Source organism: Neofelis nebulosa, chromosome 2 (genome assembly GCF_028018385.1).
Source record: "Neofelis nebulosa isolate mNeoNeb1 chromosome 2, mNeoNeb1.pri, whole genome shotgun sequence".
NCBI classification, from domain to species: Eukaryota; Metazoa; Chordata; class Mammalia; order Carnivora; family Felidae; genus Neofelis; species Neofelis nebulosa.
In genome coordinates, this window is record NC_080783.1 from 143,341,538 (window position 1) to 143,365,284 (window position 23,747).

At 38.5% G+C, this 23,747-nt stretch overlaps 2 protein-coding genes and 2 non-coding genes across 4 annotated transcripts in view; 1 reads left to right on the forward strand and 3 right to left on the reverse strand.

The window, feature by feature from the left end:
* Positions 1-7,477, forward strand: part of DIPK1A (divergent protein kinase domain 1A) — a 102,192-nt gene extending 94,715 nt beyond the window's left edge. Inside the window, exons 4-5 of the mRNA XM_058716546.1 lie at positions 3,802-3,978; positions 5,472-7,477. Coding sequence (XP_058572529.1) covers positions 3,802-3,978; positions 5,472-6,284 — 990 coding nt within the window. The 3' untranslated portion in view covers positions 6,285-7,477. The remainder of the gene's footprint in view (positions 1-3,801; positions 3,979-5,471) is intronic.
* A 249-nt stretch (positions 7,478-7,726) lies between these two features.
* On the reverse strand, positions 7,727-16,941 carry RPL5 (ribosomal protein L5). The gene is made up of 8 exons (XM_058716547.1): positions 16,836-16,941; positions 15,788-15,857; positions 15,588-15,703; positions 14,316-14,450; positions 12,319-12,521; positions 11,043-11,220; positions 8,331-8,419; positions 7,727-7,897 (listed from the first exon to the last, which is right to left on the reverse strand). The coding sequence occupies exons 1-8, from the start codon at positions 16,836-16,838 to the stop codon at positions 7,798-7,800; spliced, it is 894 nt and encodes a 297-aa protein (XP_058572530.1). The 5' UTR covers positions 16,839-16,941; the 3' UTR covers positions 7,727-7,797.
* LOC131505876 (small nucleolar RNA SNORA66) lies at positions 8,109-8,245 on the reverse strand. Its single transcript, XR_009258630.1, has one exon. It is a non-coding gene; the product is annotated as a small nucleolar RNA SNORA66 (small nucleolar RNA).
* Positions 11,291-11,386, reverse strand: LOC131505868 (small nucleolar RNA SNORD21). The gene has a single exon (XR_009258623.1). It is a non-coding gene; the product is annotated as a small nucleolar RNA SNORD21 (small nucleolar RNA).
* Positions 16,942-23,747: the final 6,806 nt, after the last annotated feature.

A 23,747-nucleotide genomic window follows, 5' to 3' on the forward strand; every position in this document is an offset into this window, starting at 1 on the left:
AAAATTGAAAAGGAGGGAATACTTCCTAACTCATTCTGTGAGGCCAGCATTACCCTGATACCAAAGCCAGATAAAGACACTACAGAAAATCTACAGACCTTGTGAACATTAATGCAATATCCTCAACAAAATACTACCCAACCGGGGCGCCTGGGTGGCTCAGTCGGTCAAGCGTCCGACTTCGGCTCAGGCCATGATCTCACAGTCCATGAGTTCGAGCCCCGCGTCGGGCTCTGTGCTGACAGCTCAGAGCCTGGAGCCTGCTTCAGATTCTGTGTCTCCCTCTCTCTCTGACCCTCCCCCGTTCATGCTCTGTCTCTCTCTGTCTCAAAAATAAATAAACGTTAAAAAAAATTAAAAAAAAAATACTACCCAACCAAAATGAATGTAATAAAAAGATCATACACTGTGACCAAATAGGATTTATTCCTGGAATGCAAGGATGGTTCAAGATACAAAAATCAATCAATTTAATACACTAGATTAACAGAATCAAGGGGAAAAAACCCCTGGGATCATCTCAGTTGATGCAGGAAAAAAGTATTTGACAAAATTCAGTACCCTTTCATGATAAAAATACTCAACAAAGCAGGAATTAGAAGGCAACTACAACATAATAAAATCCATATATGAAACATCCACAGCTAATTTCATACTTGATGGTGAAAGTCTGAAAGCTTTTCCTTTAAATTCAGGAACAAGGCAAGAATGCCCACTGTTGCCACCTGTATTCAAAACAGTACTGGAAGTTCTAGCCAAACAGACAAGTAAGAGAAATTTTAAAAGGCATCCAAATTAGAAAGGAAAAAGTAAAATTATTTTTGTATGCAGGTGATATGATCTTTTATATAAAAAATCTTGTTTTGGTAGAAAAACCTTTTATATAGAAAAAAATTGTTAAGCTAATAAATTAATTCAGCAAAGTAGCAGGAAGCAAAGTCAACACATAAAAACCAGTTGTATTTCTATACACTAACAATGAACAATCCACAAAGGAAATTAAGAAAACCATTTACAATAGCATCGAAAAGAATAAAGTACCTAGGAATTAACATAACCAAGGAGGTAAAGGACTTGTACAATGATAACTTCAAAGCATTGTTGAAAGAATTAAAGACATAAACAAATGGAAACATATCCCATGTTCATGAATTGAAAGACTTAGTATTGTTAATCTCTTTCAAAATCCTGATGACATTTTTTGCAGAAATAGAAAAACCCACCCCAAAATTAAAAAGGAATCTCAAATAACCCCAAATAGCAAAAACAGTCTTGAAAAAGAACTACAGAGCTGGAGGATTCATATTTCCTGATTTCAAAACTTACTATATAAAGGGGTGCCTGGGCGGCTTAGTCGGTTAAGCGTCCAGCTTTGGCTCAGGTCAAGATCTCACAGTCCATGAGTTCGAGCACTGCATCATGCTCTCTGCTGTCAGCACAGAGCCTGATTCAGATCCTCTCTCTGTGTCCCTTCCCCACTCACTTGCTGTCAAAAATTAAGAAATAAACAAACATTAAAAAAATACTACACAGGGGCGCCTGGGTGGCGCAGTCGGTTAAGCGTCCGACTTCAGCCAGGTCACGATCTCGCGGTCCGTGAGTTCGAGCCCCGCGTCAGGCTCTGGGCTGATGGCTCGGAGCCTGGAGCCTGTTTCCGATTCTGTGTCTCCCTCTCTCTCTGACCCTCCCCCGTTCATGCTCTGTCTCTCTCTGTCCCAAAAATAAAAATTAAAAAAAAAAAAAAAAAATACTACACAGCTACAGTAATCAAAACAATGTTTACTGGAATAAAGATAGACATATAGATCAATAGAGTAGAGAGCCTAGAAAGAAGCACCCACATATCTGATCAAGTAATTTTTGACAAGAGTGCTATGACCATTCAATAGAGAAAGGAGTCTTTTCAACAAATGGTGCTGGGAAAACCGGATATCCACATGCAAAAGAACGAAGTTGGACCCTTACCTAATGCCATATGCAAAAATTAAGTCAAAACATATTAAAGACTAAAATGTAAGAACTGAAACCATAAAACTCTTAGAAAAAATATAGGGCAGGGGCACCTGGGTGGCTCAGTCTGTTAAGTGTCCGACTCTTGATTTTACCTCAGGTCATGATCTCATAATTTGTGAGTTCGGCCCTGTGTCAGGCTCTGCACTCACAGCACAGAGCCGGCTTGGGATTCTCTCTCCCTGTCTCTCTGCCCTTCCCCCTGCCCTGTCTCAAAAATGAATAAATAAACATTTAAAAAAAATTTTTAAATATAGGGCAAAAGCTTCATGACATTGGATTTGGCAATGATTCCTTGGCTCTGACACCAAAGGCACAGGCAACAAAAGAAAAAGAGACAAATTGTACTTCAGAAAAATTTAAAATTGTGTGCATCAAAGGGCGCCTGGATGGCTCAGTTGGTTAAGCATCCGACTTTGGCTCAGGTCATGATCTCATGGTTTGTGAGTTTGAGCCCTGCATCAGGGTCTGTGCTGAGCCTGGAGCCTGCTTCAGATTCTGTGTCTCCCTCTCTCTCTGCCCTTCCCCCACTCATGCTTTGTCTCTCTCTGTCTCTCAAAAATAAATAAATGTTTAAAAAAATGTTGTTTTAATTTTGTGCATCAAAAGAATATCAATAGAGTAAAAAGCAAATCCACAGAATGAGAGAAAACATTTGCAAATCATGTATCTGATAAGACGTTAATATCCAGAATATATAGAGAACTTCTAAAACTCAACAACAACAAAACAACCATATTTAAAAATGTACGAAGGACTTGAATAGGCATTTCTCAAAAAAAAAAAAAAAAGATACACAAATGGCCAATAAGTACATGAAAAGATGCTCAGCATCACTTGATCTTAGGGAAATGCAAATCAAAATCACAATGAGATACCACTTCACACCCATTAGGATGGCTACTATCCAAAAAATGGAAATTGACACGAGTTGGTAAGGATGGAGAGAAATTGGGAACCCTTGTGCACTATTGGTGGGAATGTGATATGGCACAGCCATTGCAAAAAGCAATATAGCAATTCCTCAAAATATTAAACATAGAATGATTTTATGATCCAGCAATTTCACTTCTGGGTATATACCTTAACAAATTGAAAGCAGAGTCTTTATAAAAGATATCTGTACAACAATGTTCATATCAGCATTATTCACAGTAGCTACAATGAGGAAGCACTCAAGTGTCTATCAGCAGGTGAATAGAAATGCAAAATGTGGTATATACATATGGGTTATTAGCTTTAAAAAGGAAGAAATTCTGATACATGCTAATACATGGATGAATCTTGAAGACATTATGCTAAGTGAAATAAGCCAGTCACAAAAAGACAAGTTTTGTATTGTTCCATTTATATGAGATACTTAGATTAGTTAAAACTGTAAAGACAGAAAATAGAATGGTGATGTCAGAGGCTGGGGTGGGTGAGGAGGGGGAGCAGGGAGTTATTATTTAATGAGTATAGAGTTTAACTTTTATGAGATGAAGAGTTCTGCAGATGGATGGTGGTGATGGCTGCACAACATTGTGAATGTAATACCAAAGTGGTTAAGATTGTAAATTTTATGTTTTTAATATTTTGCCACAATTTAAAAACTGGAAAAAATAAAATTCATCATGGTCAAAAATATATTTAAGCACACATAGCTTTTATAACCTAAAAAAGTTATGGACAAAAGCTCAATCCTAATGTTTTGTTACTTTGTGTGTTTTTATAAGAAGAGGACACTAAAAATACAGTGGTAAAATTTTCTACTTAGCCTAAAGAATAATTTGTCATTCTTTTTTCATATAGATGTATTTAGGGATTTGGGGTAATCTACCAGGTGTTGTGAAGTGTCAAATGGAACAAGCACTTCATCTTGATTTTGGGACTGAATTGGAACCAAGGAAAGAAATAGTGCTATTTGATAAGCCAACTAGGGGAACAACTGTACAGAAATTCAAAGAAATGGTCTACAGTCTCTTTAAAGTAAGTATATCCATTCACATGTTGTTAGTGTGAGGCAGTATATTCTTCTGGAAGAGTTGGTAAGACCTCATCCTAAGCCACAAAAATGTTGGTATTCTTTAACCTATATCAAGGTCTCCATCTTAAGGAAATAATTCAAACAAAATGTGTGGAAGATGTTTATATTAACATTATTTATGATAGCTAAAAATATCCAGATATGAAAGGGGAATTCATTAAATTGATGAGCTGCTCTATAGTTTGACACTGTAACTGGTATACATTATTAAAGATGGGGGAGGGGATAAAATTAGTATACATACCCTGATTGCAAATTATTTTTCAAAGATTTAAAGAAATATTCATACAAAGATTAAATATATTAAAAGATAAAAATAGTTACAATTTTGGAAAGAATCTCTTTTTATTGCTGTCATATTTTCACTCAAAATCTTTTTTTTCTGGGGTTCCTGGTTGACTTAGTTAAACATTCGACTAGTGGTTTTGGCTCAGGTCACGATCTTGCAGTTCATGGGTTCTAGCCCCACATCGGGCTCTACGCTGAGAGTGTGGAGCCTGCTTGGGATTCTCTCCCCCTGCCTCTGCCCCTCCCCTACTCACACTTCCTCTTTCTCTCAAAATAAATAAGTTTTTTTTTTTTTAATTTTTTTTTTCAACGTTTTTTATTTATTTTTGGGACAGAGAGAGACAGAGCATGAACGGGGGAGGGGCAGAGAGAGAGGGAGACACAGAATCGGAAACAGGCTCCAGACTCCGAGCCATTAGCCCAGAGCCTGACGCGGGGCTCGAACTCACGGACCGCGAGATCGTGACCTGGCTGAAGTCGGACGCTTAACCGACTGCGCCACCCAGGCGCCCCAATAAATAAGTTTTTTAAAAAATCTTTCTTTTCTTTGAACAGTTTACATTTTCAGACTATTTATCCCAAGAATCTTCATGGGGAAATACTTTTTTTTTTTTAGTTTTTATTTAATAAACACCCAACCTGGGACTTGAACTCACAACCCCAAGATCAAGAGCTGCACACCCCTCCAACTGAGCCAGCCGGGAGCCCCAATACTTTTTAACCTTCATCATTGGAATGATATAACTTGAACAAAATAGTTCTATTAATGTATTTAACTACAAAATAGGAGAAAATAATTTTCCATTGACCCACATTATAACTTTGGATATGAGCACGTTACACTGCAATTTTGCAAGTCAATGTATAAATAAGACAAAACTAATACTTATTGTCTTGGATAACTGTATTTATCTATAGGGCCCAAGGGGCTAATGGAAGCTAGGGTGGCCATTTCTTAAAAAAATATATACTTAATGAAGTGGGTTTTACTATAATTATATAAAACATATTCACTTAGCATTATATTTGGAGATGTATTAAGTTCCTTTATGGAGATTCAGTAATAAGAACATTACTTAGCATAGTAATCCTGTAAAGTTAGTATGTATATTATATGTGAGGTATTTTTCATTCCTTATACACATAGGCAAAGTTGGGTGACCAAGGAAACCTCTCTGAACTGGTTAATCTCATCTTGACGGTGGCTGATGGAGACAAGGATGGCCAGGTTTCCTTGGGAGAAGCAAAGTCAGCATGGGCACTTCTTCAACTAAATGAATTTCTTCTCATGGTGATACTTCAAGATAAAGAACACACCCCCAAATTAATGGGATTCTGTGGTGATCTCTATGTGATGGAAAGTGTTGAATATACCTCTCTTTATGGAATAAGCCTTCCATGGGTCATTGAACTTTTTATTCCATCTGGGTTCAGAAGAAGCATGGATCAGTTGTTCACACCATCATGGCCTAGAAAGGCTAAAATAGCCATAGGACTTCTGGAATTTGTGGAAGATGTTTTCCATGGCCCGTATGGAAACTTCCTCATGTGTGATATTAGTGCCAAAAACCTAGGATATAATGATAAGTATGATTTGAAAATGGTGGACATGAGAAAAATCGTGCCAGAGACAAACCTGAAAGAACTTATAAAGGATCGCCACTGTGAGTCTGATTTGGACTGTGTTTATGGCACGGATTGTCGAACTACCTGTGATCAGAGTACAATGAAGTGTACTTCAGAAGTGATACAACCAAACTTGGCAAAAGCCTGTCAGTTACTCAAAGACTACCTACTGCGTGGTGCTCCAACTGAAATTCGTGAAGAACTGGAAAAGCAACTTTATTCTTGTATTGCTCTCAAAGTCACAGCAAATCAAATGGAAATGGAACATTCTTTGATACTAAATAACCTAAAAACGTTACTGTGGAAGAAAATTTCCTACACAAATGACTCTTAGTTCATTTGGACATCGTGACCATCATAGGAAACTTAACAATTCTAAGGAAAAATTTTGAGCATTAAAAAAATGGCTTCTGACTCAAATCCTTTCCAGTTATACAAAACCCCTTTTCCCTGGTTTTAAGAAGCCATCATCTTAAGATACATATTGATTGCTTGAAGGAATGGCAGGAGGTATAGGATGAACTGATCCAAAGATTAATTCCTGCATTAGAATAGCCCTGGTACCTTTCTTCCCAGTACATTCACTGTGTTAACTATTTTGACTAATGACCTAAAATAATGCTGTGAAAAGCCTCATCCCATAAACAGAGTATTTCGTAGATTTTACTTAAGCCAAAATACCATTGCTGGAAACATTGCAATGAAGCTGCTGTTTAAAAAAAAAAAATATATATATATATATATATACGTACACTTACTGAAGTCTTAGCATGGTAAAGTTTGCACATTAACAAGAAATTAAGACTGCAAAGCAGGTGAAGTTACTCCTTTATAAACAGATGTTGGGTTAATAGCATGGTTTGTTGTATAGACCTAAAAACATTTGTTACATGGCTTCAGAATGTTGAGTGGCTCTTATTAGCTTAAAAATAAAAATCCATCAGAAAGTGTTCTACTTGGCAATATGTAATTGCCAAGTTTAGAGGCTGAAACTGGATGAGCTTTCATCATCCTTGATTTGATGGGTCCTTCATAGTGTCAATGAGCAGTCCTTCAAAACTGACTTAAGGCCATCAACTCAATCCAAATCCACAAGTCTGAATTTGAGCTATGGGGAAGTGGGACATTAAGAGGCAGACTCTGAAATCATGGGACTTTTTAATAACAATTTTCCATTTTGAACAGTATTTCCTGTTGGCCAAAGGGCTATTTCTTAAGAGGCATGTAAATTTATTTTTCCATGTGAACTTGATATGCAAGTTAATATTTGTTCATGTTATTTTCATGTCTGGCATGTACCTTTCAACATCTCTTTTGAAGGAACCTCTTTTGAAGGAAGACCCAGTATTTTTTGCTCCAAGGTTTCACCTGATTAAAGTGAAATGTTATGTGAACTTCACTGGACAGCCTTCTCTCAAAAATTAAAGCCATTGATGAGCACGTTTTGCTTACTTTAAAATGGTGTAGTTTGAAGGTACCTTTTCTTCCCACTAACCATCTGGTTACAATAAATGAATGGAAGAAATATTTCCTAGTGGATGGTTGGTCTGTTGCTTGCCAGACTTTTTAACGGAGAGCTGTATATCATACAATTAGAGGGACAACGCCTGTCACGGAAAGCAGAAGCCCAAGAAGCAGGTGTGAACTTTGAGTCAATATGTAAAGTTATACTTGTTTCTTGAAGCAAACAAAAACAAAAACAACGCATCAACTCCTCTGCTTTTATATTTGACGTTATTTCTTGTAGTTTCATTAACAAGAGGTTAACACAGAAACTGCTGCTTGGTGAATAAGTTTATTATTGTCTTTATCTGAAAAATCTTCATAGAAAATTGTGGTTTGGTTTATTAGCTCTCAGCAGCCCGCTCCTGAGCTCTAAGGAAGCTTGCCTTCTTCTGAGCTACCCGGTCTTTCTTCTGGGCAAGAGACATTTTGGGACGGTTCCACCTACAAAACAGAGTAAAATTAAGAGACAAATGTGATTTTTAAAAACCATAGCTAGAGGATAAAAAATAAATATTTAACTTTGAAAAGGACAAGACTGCAACTAGGTCAAACAATCCAAATTCCAATATACCTACTTATGATCATAAGCTAACTTCCCCACACCCATTATTAAAGAGATGCATTATTTAAAAATGCAGTTAACTGGTAGTTATACTGTACTGGGATAGAAGGGGTCAACTCAGTAAGTAGCTTCTGAGGCTAATACATTTCTATCACCATAATTACTTTAGCAAACCTGGTTCCCCTCACTTCTGCAACATCATGCAGAGTTAGTGATCGAGTTTGCACAACTTCAGTAAGAGTCTGAGTAACACAAAACAAGGCAAGGAACTCCTCCCAACCTCTCTTAAAAAGACAACAGGAGGATGCATACCTCTTCTTTTTGACTTCTTTCTTAGGCTTCTTCTCATAGACTGGATTCTCTCGAATAGCAGCATGAGCTTTCTTATACATCTCCTCCATCTGAAAGAAAGCAAAGCAAACAGTACTTGGTTTCATTTCACACGCCCTACAACAGTCAGGTAACACTGCATTCTACTACTGGCTCTATTTCGTCCTTCTAAACCAGACTGTCAAAAGCAACTAAACTAGGTCAATGCTGGTATCTCCTATTTCTACATGTAACCCACCTTTTCTTTAAAATACTCTGACCTCCCTCCCCTACTTGCACATTTTCAAAATAAACTTAAAAAAAAATAAAATAACAGAGGGCGCCTGGGTGGCTCAGTCAGTTAGATGTCTGACTCTTTAATCTCAGCTCAGGTCATGATCTCTAAAACCCTGCATCAGGCTCTGTGCTGACACTGTGGAGCCTGCTTGGAATTCTTGCTTTCTGCCACCCCCCCCCTTCCCATGCTCTCTCAAAATAAATACATTTTAAAAAATAAAATACTGTCTGACCTAAATTCTTTTTGAGAGCACGCACATGACACTTAACCAACTGAGCCACCCAGGTGCCCCTGACCTAAATTCTTTTATTCAAGTGAGAATACATGCCAAAAGCAAGTATTTAAGATGTTAAGATGAAGAGTATATGGGGCCAACAAGCAATTGCTAAATTCATTTGTGTTCTCCCACATTCCCCCGATTTGTATTTTCCTTCAGTACCTGATTAGATCTTTCAATGCTATACCCAGAACTGCATACCAGGGACCTCTTCTATCTATTACTATTAGGAATCACTAGTATTTGGCAACAGTATTAGGCCTCTGTGGAAACAGAGGTTTGAATTTCCCTAGAAAACCCTGAGACACTATCCAATTAGATCTTAATGAGAATTTTGTTCTAAAATTCATCAAACAACAATGCTGTATCTCTGAACTGTTTCAATCACCACCTCCAAATAAATGACGATGGGTTCTATGGAAGACCAAGTCATGAAGCAGCTATAAAATGCCTGAATGTTCATTATCACAATATAGTAACAAGTAGAGCCCCCTAAAGAATGAGTCACAGTAATCCAAGTCTCTAAAATTACTCATTCAATATGGAGAAAATATCACTACATGCATTTATCTGTATAAAACTTAGCAAAAGACGGGGGGGGGGGGGGGGCCTGGGTGGCTCAGTCGGTTAAGCTCAGGTCATGATCTTGCAGTCCGTGAGTTCGAGCCCCACGTGGGGCTCTGTGCTGACAGCTCAGAGCCTGGAGCCTGTTTCAGATTCTGTGTCTCCCTCTCTCTGACCCTCCCCCGTTCATGCTCTGTCTCTGTCTCAAAAATAAATAAACATTAAAAAAAAAAAAAGAAACTTAGCAAAAGAAAATAATGCCAACACTTTCACTGCATGAGATCTCAACTCCCTAAATCCCTCCTCAAAGCTTCTCTTTTATTTTAGGCACTTTATGACAGCTCCCCACTGTATTTAACAAATCTATTCGATGACTTCAAGTGCAGTCATTTAATAAATCTAAGCAACTTGGTCCATTCGTTCCAAGAGAAACCAAAAGAAAATACAACCACGTACATAATGAGTTTAGGTAAAAACCACTTCCTCCTAGGGCAAGTCAAATGTCTGCAGAGGATTTCAGCAGCCATGCAGAAAAACAGGCTTCCAGAGATCAAATTAATGAGCTAGCTGGGAAAAGTACATTAGCCTAAGAGTGGTCCGGCTGAAGTACACCACATATATTAGAAAGCATTAAGAAATAGATATCTGAAAGGAGCTTAGGAATTTGGAAAGTTTTGAGCAAGTGTGACATTACCAGAGTAAAAAATGGCTTAGGAAGAAAAATTATGCAGGCCAAGTAGAATCATCACAAGTAAAAGACCTATTAACCACAGCAAATGAGGACAATGTCAATAGTAACATAAAAGCATAAATTTCTGAAAATTATCATGTACTTGAATTACCAACATAAATACTAACCTTTTCTTAGCTCCAAAACTCAAGCTATGTCTATTCAGCCCTAGACTGTGTACTAAGCATACAAATGACAGTGATCTTCAATTACAACTCTACTTAAAAGATTTTCATAACCAAAACTGTGTCAAAATGGAAACTGTTCACTAAAAGAAAAGGACATTTGATATAACCTCCAATTTATATACAACTCCATAAGCTATATAACAGTTTTGTAATAATCAGTGTGATTTTTGTGTTCTGTGCCTATTATCTTCCATTACTACAATGGATTAACAGAGAGCCTTGGAGGTAAAACTTTAGGGCTCATAAATTCTTTTTTTAACGCTTATTTATTTTTGAGACACAGCGACAGAGCATGAGTGGAGGAGGGGCAGAGAGGGAGACACAGAATACAAAGCAGGCTCCAGGCTCTGAGCTCGACGCAGGGCTCAAACTCACGAACAAGATCATGACCTGACCTGAAGGACACTTAGCCGACTGAACCACCCAGGCACCTCTACCTTGTCTGACTTTTAACTTACCCTTACCCACTATTCCAATTTCATGTCATCCCATTTTAAGGTAAGGACAGCTCATTTGAGTCCATCTATACCTATTAACATACTCATATTCAACTTGTAGATGTTAACTGGAAATAAAACTACTAATGTACCCACCAAAACCAAGTAGTAAAGCGCTCTATAAACTAACCAATACAGGAATTTTTAGTTAAAATTTTTACCATGTCTGGAGTAACGTTGTTCTTTATGTATTGAGAGAACTGTTTTTTGTAAGCATCTTCATCTTCTTCCATTAGATAACGCATATAATCTGCAACATTTTGACCCATGATGTGCTTCCGATGTACTTCTGCATTGAATTCCTTGCTTTCTGAATCATAACCAGGGAATCGTTTGGTACTAAAACAAAGTTTTTCATTTTAGTATGTAATGATTGAAATCAGTTCGCTAGCAGGAATTCACTTCAGTAGCTGCCATCAGTCCCGTCTTGAAACAATTAATTGCATCATATGCAACCAAAGGACCAACTACTGACTGCTCAGTTAGTGGGATATCATCATTCAGCAGCTGATCTCTGAATTCCCAAATAGAAGAGAAAATCATGCCACAAACACCTTTAAAAGTCACAAAATGAATCAAGTTTCTACCACTATCAAGTTAGTTTTCCATATTAGTATAGGAAATGGTTTCAAAACTGTTCCCCCCCCAAGCCCTAGAATTTCTCAGTGGTGCCTCAGAGTACATGGGGATAAGTGATTTGTTCAAGACCACATCTAATAGGTGCTTTGCAAGAGATCTGCAGGTCCCTAAAAATGTATGTCCCACCATTATAAAAGTTCCAGTTAGGTTACATTTCATAGGCTAACCTCTCCAACGCCAAAACCTATAGCCAGATAAAATTTTGGTTAAGTCACCAACTACTTAAGTAACCTTACGAGGCTAATAATAAATCATGTCTTAAAGATGCATCTACTCAACAATAACAAAAATCATTAACTTAAACCAAAGGAACTACCAAATTAAAATCACCTACTTAGCCTCTAATGATCTACAATCTTATTTCCAGTGGAAAGTTTGGGAATTTATCTTAAGCCTTTTCTCAAAATCTTTTCCTGGAGTTGACAGTTTCCCATAACTGAATAAAGCGATTTTCATTCTGAATGAAAAGAAAATGCACTGGGAGGGGAGTGAACTTGAATTCCTCATTTCTAACCAAAACTAAGCCACAACACAAAAGCTAGTGGTTTCAACCCTGGCTTTTCTGCTACTGGCTCTAAAACCTTCAACGAATCATTTACCTCTGAACCTCAGTCTCATTTATGAAATACATTACAATTCCTTCCTGCCCTGCCAGGTTCCTTTTGCATAGTATTAAGCATATAGCAGATACACAATGATTGCTTCCTATTATTTTAACTGATTCAGTAATCTCCAGAGTCCAACCAGTTAGAAATGGAAATACTGGAGTCTAAACAATGAAGATTTGAATACTATTACCTGTGAGGAATAGACAAGCCTCCATCCACAGCTCCCTTGAGGGCCCCAAAAACTTTATTTCCAGTAGTAGTTCTGGCAAGACCTGCATCCAAATAGCAGGTGAAGGCACCAGGTTGACCATCAATGCTTTCCACATTGTATTCATCTCCAGTCACTTCTACTTGGCCTTCATAGATCTTATCCATGCCAAACCTATTGAGAAGCTATTAACAAAAAGCCAGTCTAAATATATTTAAACAATTCTAACATCCAATCACAACATTAATGACCTGACAAGAAAAAATTTCCTTCCAATTCACTTATCCCTTTGTACCACCTTACTTTTAAATATTAAGATGCTACAAAAAGAAACTTCAGACCTTCGAATTTATAACAATTTTGTCTTGTAGCTTCTGTACCTTTGCTACATGTCCATACTTGATTTATGTAGCCATCAATTAAGATGTAACCATGCTGTATGTATCTACTCAAGGGAGATATTCTCCACATTTCTTCAGTCTTATTTGGCTACAATAAAATTCAACGATTTATGTTATCACACATGTAGTTTTTTTTTTTTTTTTTTTTTCAACGTTTTTAATTTATTTTTGGGACAGAGAGAGACAGAGCATGAACGGGGGAGGGGCAGAGAGAGAGGGAGACACAGAATGGGAAACAGGCTCCAGGCTCCGAGCTGTCAGCACAGAGCCCGACGCGGGGCTCGAACTCACGGACCGCGAGATCGTGACCTGGCCGAAGTCGGCCGCTTAACCGACTGCGCCACCCAGGCGCCCCTGTTATCACACATGTAGTTTTGATTAATTTAATTAAAATCTTAGGAGGAGGATCCTGGGCAGAAGAGAACATCTGGAGAGCTCTACTCTCCAAAGACATTACATCAATAAGGGTGACTCCTCTGCTAGTACATCTAACTAGAACTTCACCACAAGCAGTGTGAGTTTGTACCACATTGTTCTCATATATAAGGACGATGCTTCCCACTCCTACTCAAGCATATTTATAACCAATGAAAATGTGGGTCCTTGGGGCGCCTGGGTGGCTCAGTCGGTTAGGCGTCCGACTTCGGCTCAGGTCACGGATCTCGCGGTCCGTGAGTTTGAGCCCCGCGTCGCGCTCTGTGCTGACTGCTCAGAGCCTGGAGCCTGTTTCACATTCTGTGTCTCCCTCTCTCTCTGACCCTCCCCCGTTCATGCTCTGTCTCTGTCTCAAAAATAAATAAACCTTAAAAAAAAAAAAAAAAAAAAGTGGGTCCCTAACAATGACACATGCTTAACATTTCCAATGCAAAACAAGATCGGTAACAGAAAACAAAAGGCAAAAAAAAATCACATTTGCATCTACTTTCCACGTATTATAGGAAATGATGCCACCCAAAGGCAAAAATGACTAAAAAAACTGAATCCCATACCCATGCCTGCTCACCCTCCCCAAATTTAAAACATTGTTTCTCAAAATTAACGTGTATAACCTGGACATCCTATTATAGATTCCAGGAGTGAGGAGTGCAGCCTGCATTTTAAATGTGCACTGATGGTCAGAAAATCTATACCTCTGAATAAAGGTCTGCAACATCCAACAAGGCAATAATTAACCTACAGATGGCTATTTAAAATTGTTTAAATTCAGTGCTTGCTTCAGCAGCACATATACTAAAATTGTTTGAATTCAGTTCCTCAACAGCACCAGCCACATTTCATGTGCTCAACATCCACATGTGGCTAGTGGCTATCCTTCTTTGGTTTATACTCTAGTGGTCTAGATCCACCCCACATGGTAAAAAAACAAAACCTATCTCCCCAGAGTACTAGAAAACTGTGTAGTCTCAAACTTTGTATTTATAAAATTGTCTTCCCTGATGATGACCTTGTAAGCAACAGCACAACAACAGGCACTTCCCAGAAGCCACAGCTGAGAGTATCTTATTCATGTGTGAACATCTACCTGGCAGACAACTCTTAACAATGAGTTGTAAAACATCAAAGTTATCTTCTACATACCCTGCGGGCCAGCAGCAGGCCAGTACAATATGCTGCAGCATAATTTGTCAGGCCAACCTTCACACCATACTTTGGGAGTTCATGAGCATACGCTGCACAAACTATCATGTCTCCTTCTATACGGGCATAAGCAATCTGTAAGAGAAAAACCAGATTAGTAATCTGTATTTTCAACTGTTTGATTACTTGTCCTAGGTGTCTTCTTTTTCAAAGGACTTAAAAAAAAAGAAAAAGCTGGACACAAATTACAACGCTTAGAATCTGTCTTTGTTAACCTTACCAATGGGAGTTTATGGTTTGGTCAACTATAGCAGATAGGTTTTCTGTAAATGTTTGTCATAATATCACAAATTGAACTAAAAGTACCACACATACATTGAACATCAAAATGCCTTTGGAATAAAACTGTTGTTCTTTCCAAATACTGAAAAGACTTAGCTGCATTAGTCAATGAATTAAAGAGGCATCATGAAAAAGTCAAAAAAGGAATCTATCATTATTTCAAACATCTTTTGAACTAAGCATAGCTAGGTCCAACAATGCTTCTAATACCTAATGTTTAGTTATCTGAACTTAGGGATGAAGGAACTGTTAGTTTGCCCAGAAAACAGAGGTGTGCCTGCAAAAGCTCAGCAAATCATTAACTGTGAAAAATTTTCCCTAAATGTAAAAGCCCAGAAAACTAGCTTCTAGGAGCAAACTACCATTTTCTGGATGTCTTTTATGGGAAAGACACCTTCATACAGATTTATCAAAGCCTATTTCAAGCAATGAGCAGAAATAAAAACAATCTTAAAAGCCTAATTTAACCTCCACAACTATCTCTTCAATAAGCAGTGGTATTGTGGCATATAAGGCCATACAGCACAAGTCAGGATTTAGTCCGTTAACAAATTCTATTACTCTCTTGGAACTGGAAAATGCAAGAACATACTTGGCCTCAAATTTATCCTCCTACCCCTACAAGAATAGTATATACCCTAGATTTCTCCAATCCTCTCCCCTACCATTAGAAAATGGGATTAAACTAGTTTGGTCAGGATTGTCAAACATGGCCAATTTTTCAGTTGAGTATTTTAATGTACCAATCCCTCCCGTGCTCCAACTTCAGGCCTACTAAAAGAAAAACACTACTCAATGTTTTTAAAATGCCAGGCACTAGAGAGCCTCTAATCCATACATGTGTTTTGCCCCCCAAGTACAACTTCTCCAGCATTCAGTTAAAGAGGGTGAGGTTTACCATCTGTTGCTTGAGTTCTGAATACAACTTACCTGACAAATGATATCTCTGTTGGTTACGCGAACTATCATCCTGTATTTAGGTGTGTTGTACTTATTTTTATCCTGAATTACCAAGCGTTTCCGGGCATAGTAATCAGTTTTACCCTCTGGGGGGGAAAAAATAGCAATTTAAGAAAGTCTGTTCCACTGCAGAATCTTCTAATATTGTGAACATGAGTAACTGACCATACCTCGTCTTCTTCTAAATTTCACTTGGTATCTCTTGAAGTAAGCCTTATTCTTGACAACTTTAACAAACCCCTTTAAGAATAAAAGAACATTATTAAAACTTTGATAAATGGCTTACGGTATTTTTGATATCTGCGCTAACTCTGTAACAAAACAACACTTCAAGAGTGAATCCACACAACTGTCACTTTTGTAGAGTCCAGTTTCTCAAACCAGAGGGTCAAGAATCACTTTTTCTACTTCCCATCAATCACTTTTCCAAAGCATTGCTCTAGACAGCAATCTTGCCTAACGTCAGTTTGTTCCAAACACCATACGTCTCATTTTGAGAACCTAACCTCGTATTTCCTGCACTGTCCACGCACGTTTTCCAAAAGCCTCAATTACTTGCCACAAAACTCATCTGGTCAAGGGCATATTTAGCAATTACTCCCGATTAAAAGAGCACTATCCCCCTCGAACCAAAGCAACGCCCCATCCCCCAAATCATTAAAAACTAGTGCCAGCAACAGTCTAGAGACAGAGGCAGGAGGCACCTACCAACTAAAGGAGCTTTCTTTCGGGGATCAGAAAAGCCACAGCCTCCAGGCTGACTGTTAAGTTTAAAAGCCACCTCTGGAAGACCCACCGACCCAAGACTCTCCCGAAAAAACCACGGAGCAGTCAGGGCTGGATGAGTCCGAGGAGCCGCAGCCCATCTCCACTCAGGCATCCCCAGCTACTCACGGGACCGACTGCATGCAATCTTCCCCACCTGCTGGTGCCCCTTCGGACAAGCCGGCACTATCCCCGCAGCCTGTCTACTAAAATCATCCCCCTCCTCAATCCGCCGCCCCGGCTCCTAATTTTCTTCGTCAACCCCTCCCCCAAGCTTGCGCGCCGGGCGGCAGCCATTAAGGCCACGCTGGGAGCGGCAGCCCTACCTCAGCAGAACCCACTATCGAACGCCATCCAACCCCAGCGCCGCGCGAAACGGATCCTAGGCTGGCGTTTGAGCAAGGACAGGGAACCCCCGTGCATCCGTAGCCCCGATTCCAGATATCCACTCACCATCCTGCGGAACAGAGACCGGCGTCCGCGGCTCGCCACAGACCAGCAGGCCCAGCAGCGCTCCGCGGGGGGAAAAGGCCTCAGTCCGTGCGCAGGCGCAGTATGTAGCACTGATGATCACGCGAGCGACGTATGGAAGAGAGAGCGCGCCGGCCCTAGGCGTGCGGAGTACTGCCCCCATCTGGCGGGAGGACCGATGCTGGACTTCGCCGGTCAGTAATAAACCTTCAAAGCCACCGAGTCCCCAAACTCCTGACTGGAAATCCGGTTGGGATAGGCGGTAAGTAGCAGGGAGGATTATAGAAGTTGTCAGTTTCATATGCTAAGAAGTTGTTTCGTAACGAACATATATGACTTTGTAAATAGGAAAAAAAGTTTAAAATTAAATAGAATATATTTGCTGTGGAGCTCGTTTGCACCCTCCAGGACTCTACCTCCTGGACCTGGACTACTCATCCGGGTCCAGGTCATACAGGATCTCTTCAGGAAGCCTTGTCCCAGTACTTCAAACCTGAGTGAGTAAGGAGCCTCTCTTCTGCCTTCCCACAGCACCTTCAAATCTGCTTCAGCCTACCCTCCCCTGTAAACACCCTGAGGGTGGGCCCTGAAGTCCCAGTTCACCCTTGAATTGCCTAGCACAATGCTGGCATTCAGTAAGTGCTTGGTGTTTGTTAAATGGTAAAAGAACTACTTACTGCACCCCTTTACCTCCATCATGTTTCTTGATCCCTGACAGCTTCATTCTTTTTCCCTCCATCACTCTGAGCTAGTCAGCTTAATTTTTCTCTGTAAGTACTTTTTTTTTCATTCTCTCAAAACTAATTGAAATTAAGGAATAAGCTGTTCCCTTTCCGTGTTCTACACACGCAGACTGAGGAGAACCGATCAACAAGCACCAACCAAACAAAAAAGCGCCTCAAGAGAAAGTACTCCCTTACCTAATAGCATTTCAAAGGTGGTCGTTGGGCTATTGCACGAGAATCGAGAATCGTTTGAGTACTGGTTAAAATGCAGATATCTGAATATCCCACCTTTCCTGAATCAAACTTGCTGGTTTGGTCCCAGGAATCTCAATTTTTAATTTGGCCTCAATCTCAATCAATGCAGGAGGTCTCAGGAAAGCAGAAAACAAATCTTATTTTGTCCAGTAATGGAATTTACTGATGCTACCAGGAAAAGAAAGCGAATTACTTACCAGCACAGCTGCTTAAAATATTCCCATCTTCAGAATGAGTGTTAACTCTATACCCCCATCATTCAAAATTTAAACTTACTCTTGGGAAGTGAATGTACATATAATTAATCTAGCAGGAAAAAATCAGTGTGCAAACTGCTCAATATCAGAGCAGGGAGGGTCTGTCAAACAGAATGACAAGGTTAAGTGGCTCCAAAAAACTGCCACTGGACTAAACTAAAATTATGATACTAATTTCCTCTGGTTTCATTTGTAACTTCTTATATAACAGGAAAAATGTACATCGAGTCCACTCTGGCCAATGTCAACAGAGCTTTCAAGGAGAAATGTTAAAACATTTCACGGACAAGTGTGGTTCAATCTTTGCCAAGTGGCTTCTGGAAGTACAAGGAAAGAAGTATATAACTTATATTTATAGAAAATAAAGATCTTCATTTTGGTGTTTCATTAATTTATTAGCCTCTGAAAGGTGCCACATGTCTTTTTCAGGCCCTGCTTACTCTGGAGGGTGGAAGGATCAGAAGGGAAATCTACCTGGAAATAGGCCCACCCCTAATTTTACATGTTTTAGGGCAAGAGTATGTATGAAGGCCCACATATCATGCAGCTGAATATTTAGAAGTTATGAAGCAACCTAACACATTGTTGAATTAAACATTGTTTTATCCTCCTTGTACTTCTTCTTACGTTATTAGTCTTCATAACAACAAAATTAAAAATATATGCCCCTATTGCCTTTGGCTGAGCTGGGGGTCTATAGCAAGTATTGGCTGGCTCAGCCAGTGCAGATGGTGATACCAGGAGCCAGGGGAACTTGTTTAGCACCCTTACCTAACATAATCTTGTTCAAGTGGTAAAAGTTAAAATTCACCAGCAATGGACCAGTCAACGTTTTGTGCCTCCTGATACGATGCGTTGAGAAGAACACAGAAGTTACTTGCTACCAAATTTATGTAATTTAATCTAATTACATAATTTAACTATTCTGATATGTGATGAACTGCAAACAAACTCAAACTGAGGGACATTCTACAAAGTAAGTGGTCTGTATTCCTCAGAAATTACAAAATCATGATGGATAAGGCCAGACTGAAAGAGACCAAAGTGATTTAACAGCTGAATGAAGTATGTGATCCTGGAACACATCCTGGATAAAAAAGAAGATGAAAAGGAAGACTTTAATTTCTTTTGTACAAAGGACATTCTCAGAACAATCAATGAAATTTGAATGGAGTCTGTGGATTAGATGGATTAGATGGTAGTGATAGATCAATGTTAACTTGATAGGTACACCATGGTTATCTATAGGTGTTCTTGATTTTTAGGAAATATACTCTGAACTATTTTGAAGTAATGGGCATTATGTTTGCAACTGACACTCAGTGTATGGCTCAGGAAAAAACCACATGTGTGTGAATACACATACACATATATGTTTGTAAAGAGGAAAAACAACAAAGCAAATATGTTAAAATGTTAACAATGGGGAATCTGGGAAAAAGACATATGGAAATTCTTTGTACTATTCTTACAAACAATTTGTGATTGTGAATTTATTTCAAAATAAAAACTAAAACAACAATTCTTGCTGGAGTGGGAAATACTTTTTATGATTTGAAATGAGAGTGAACTCAATTTTATGCTATATGTCAAACATATATTACAAATAGAAACTCAGCAATTTTATTTATTGTAGTGATGGTTTCACACCAAAATACGAAAAGATTTCTATGATGTTACCCATATATTATGATTTTGAGATAAATACTTACTGCCCTAATCAGCTGGTTCTGTACTGTTACCAACTTTAATAATTATAATCAAAAACATCTTATTTCAAAATGTTTTTTTCTTTGCAATTGACTTTTGCTTTATTTGAACTTATACACTGAAGGATAGCAAATAGTATGAACTACCTTATGGTTGGATACCCTTAATTGATATTAATCCATTAGAAACATTTTAAACATTCTAAACCTATACTTTTATGTAGGAAAAACTAATTATCCTCCCTCAATAAAAGAATAAACTTTCTTTTTAAAATATAAATTTGTGGTTTTTATGGAACTGAAAGTCAGTAAAATATCAAAGGCAACCAAACATAATTATGATCACCACCATAATTATGTCTGGGTGTTCTGTTGATAAGCTATTGATGTTTGAATGACTGATAAGATAAAGACATACAAAATCAATGAATTTATTGCATAAAAGTTCTGTTTCATACCTTCATTTCAGCAAAATTTCTATGTTGTTATCACTAAGATACCACACCATTTGTGTTCTACAGATAGTAATGCCAACTTGGACAGTCTTTCTTGGGTCATTGATGTGCTTATGTAATTTTTGTTAATTTCAACTAGGAGAAATTTTGTTTTGCTGAAGCAAGAGAAACTGGAATTTTAAATAAAATTTATAAAACAATACACTATTTAGATTTGGAAATGAACCATGATCTTTACATATCACATTCTAACAATGTAATGATGTCATATAAGATAAATTATTATCTTCAATAGAATACAAGAGAAACTATTACTAGATTTAAAAAATTGTTTAGTGTTTATTTTAAAAGAGAAAAGAGTGTGTGTGCATGTGCACACATGCAAGCAAGTGGGGGAGGGGGAGAAAGAGAGAGAGAGAGAGAGAGAGAGAGAGAGGGAGGGAGAGAGAGAATCCCAAGCAGGCTCTATGCTGTCAGTGCAGAGCCCAATGCAAGGCTCCATCCCTTGAACTGTGAGATCATGACCTGAGCTGATATCAAGAATTGGATGCTTAACTAACTGAGCCACCCAGGTGCACCTAGATATTTTGGTATTGTCATATAACTCACTTTTATTGTGATTTTTACTGTCTCTTACAGTAGTATCCATATCCACACACATTTTGTTATTCTTCTAATATTTCAATACTATGGTATGATAAAGAACAACAAAAATATTATGTTGCTCAATTTGCTCAAATGTTTTTACAATCAAACTATACATTGGTCTATCAAGGTCAGAAAATAATCTCCATAGAAATTAGTTTCAGGTTTATTTGTACATGTATTTTCTTCTTCACAGCCATGGAAACTTTTTTGTTTTCTTGTTCTAATTTCTTTATATTTAATTAGAATGTCACATTTATTGAATATTTCTCATGCAGTTATATTTAAATTAGAAAAAAATTATCTAGGGGTACCTGGGTGGCTCAGGGGGGTTAAGTGTCCAACTTCAGCTCAGGTAATAATCTCATGGTTCATGGGTTCGAGCCTTGTGTCAGGCTTCATGCTGGCAGTCTGGAACCTGCTTGGGATTGTCTCTCTTCCTCTCTCTCTGCCCTTCCCCAACTTGCACTTTCTCTCTCAAAAGAATAAACTTTAAAAAAAAGAAAAAATTGTCCAAAATTTTAATCCTTTTAAGAATTAGATGTGTTTGGAAAAAAAAAAAAAAAAAAAAAAAAAAACCTCTGGAAAACAGTGTGGAGGTTCCTCAAAAAATTAAAAATAGACCTACCCTATGACCCAGCAATAGCACTGCTAGGAATTTACCCAAGGGATACAGGAGTATTGATGCATAGGGGCACTTGTACCCCAATGTTTATAGCAGCACTCTCAACAATAGCTAAACTATGGAAAAAGCCAAAATGTCCATCAACTGATGAATGGATAAAGAAATTGTGGTTTATATACACAATGGAGTACTATGTGGCAATGAGAAAGAATGAAATATGGCCCTTTGTAGCAACGTGGATGGAACTGGAGAGTGTTATGCTAAGTGAAATAAGCCATACAGAGAAAGACAGATACCATATGGTTTCACTCTTATGTGGATCCTGAGAAACTTAACAGAAACCCATGGGGGAGGGGAAGGAAAAAAAAAAAAAAAGAGGTTAGAGTGGAAGAGAGCCAAACCATAAGAGACTCTTAAAAATTGAGAACAAACAGGGTTGATGGGGGGTGGGAGGGAGGGGAGGGTGAGTGATGGGTATCGAGGAGGGCACCTTTTGGGATGAGCACTGGGTGTTCTATGGAAACCAATTTGAAAATAAACTTCATATATTGAAAAAAAAAAGAATTAGATGTGTTTGAGTTTTGAATACTTATATTACTACCAAAAGCAAGTAATACTATATATCAAATAAATAGCACAAATTCAAAATTCATTTTTCATCCAAAGACTCTGATTTGCTCTTTATTTAAACACCTTCTATTCTTGGGGCGCCTGGGTGGCTCAGGTCATGATCTCACAAATCGTGAGTTTGAGCCCCGCATCGGGCTCTGTGCTGACAGCTTAGAGCCTGGAGACTGCTTCAAATTGTATGTCTCCCTCTCTCTCTGCTCCTCCCCCGCTCATGCTCTGTCTCTCTCTCTCCTTCAAAAAAATAAATGAAAACATTTAAAAAAAAATTTAAACACCTTCTAATCTTTCACTTTACTCTTCTAGCATCTCTTTACTCACTAGCATCTCATGTCTTGTTTAAATCAGATCTACTGTTTTAACATGACGAATACCTCTGGAACCAGGAACTGGAACATGAAGGTACACAAGAAAATGGAATTGGGGCTCTACTCAGACATGAAACTTTGTTATACCAGAATTTGGGGGTGGGGTTCACATTACCACAAAGAAGGGATTTGACAAGTTAATTTGTTTTCTTTGTTTTCTTCCTCTTTCCTAAAAAAGTTTCCATTACTCAAATCCTCCTGCACTCCAAAGAGTGTCTATTTCAAATGTCAACAGCAGCACAAACCCAAAACTTCCATGACATTCAGATACAATTGCCTTTTGTTTCAAGGACATAGCACAAGAAAAGTGGAATAGTGTTTCCCTGGGGCCTGGAAGGTGTTGATTACCAAGACAGAAGCTTAGGGTTTCTGGTCAGAGCGGAATGTTAAATCCTAGGAGAGAGAGAGAGAGAGAGAGAGAGAGAGAGAGAGAGAGACAGTCATAGCCATGCATTTTTAGTAAGTTTACTTTTCTATGCGTTTTGTGATCTGCAGGGTATTATAAAGGCTAGGGCCAGGGCAAGAGCCCAGGTGAGGGCCCCTCTTGCTGGGTCAAAGGGAGGTATACTTCAGGAAACTTCATATCCACCAAAGATCACAGGATTTGAAATGTCTGAGCCCCTCCTGTTGGAGTGCTTTGCTGGAATCATCTCAGTGACTCAGACTTGACTGGGGGATTAGTGAGTGGGGATAAAAGAGGGGGCTGTAGGGTTTCTATACCATAGAAATAGCAAGAATCTATTGAGAACCTACAATGTGCCACAGTCTATGCTGAGCGTTTATTACAGTATCTCGTTTAATCTCAAAACCACTCTAGTAGATAGTATTATTACCCTCATTTTACCAATGAAGAAATGGATGCCACAGCCAATCATAACAGAACACAGATGGCTATCATCAGTAATTTTCGGATGTGAGCCTGCCTTAAAACCATGCTAAAAGGGGCACCTGGGTGGCTCAGTCAGTTAAGTGCCCGACTCTTGATTTCGGCTCAGGTTATGATCTCACAGTTTGTGGGATTGAGCCCTGTGTCGGTCTTTGCACTGACAGTACAGAGCCTCCTTGGGATTCTCTCTCTTCCTCTTTCTCTGCCCTTCCCACATTTGCATGCTCACTCTCTCTCAAAATAAATAAATAAACTTTAAAAAATTGTGCTAAAAGAGGGGCTCTAAATATTTATAAGCCTGTATATTTGACTTTGGAACATATTCCATAATGGTTTTTTGTA

Bases quoted from the DNA above. Each gene is read 5' to 3' on its own strand.
- RPL5 (XM_058716547.1), bottom strand. The intron at 12,522-14,315 runs GTATGTAGAAGA...TTTTGTTAATAG, and splicing joins GCCTGCTGCTGGCCCGCAGG to CTTCTCAATAGGTTTGGCAT. The intron at 11,221-12,318 runs GTAATAGTATTC...ACTTTGTTTTAG, and splicing joins GGCTTGTCTATTCCTCACAG to TACCAAACGATTCCCTGGTT.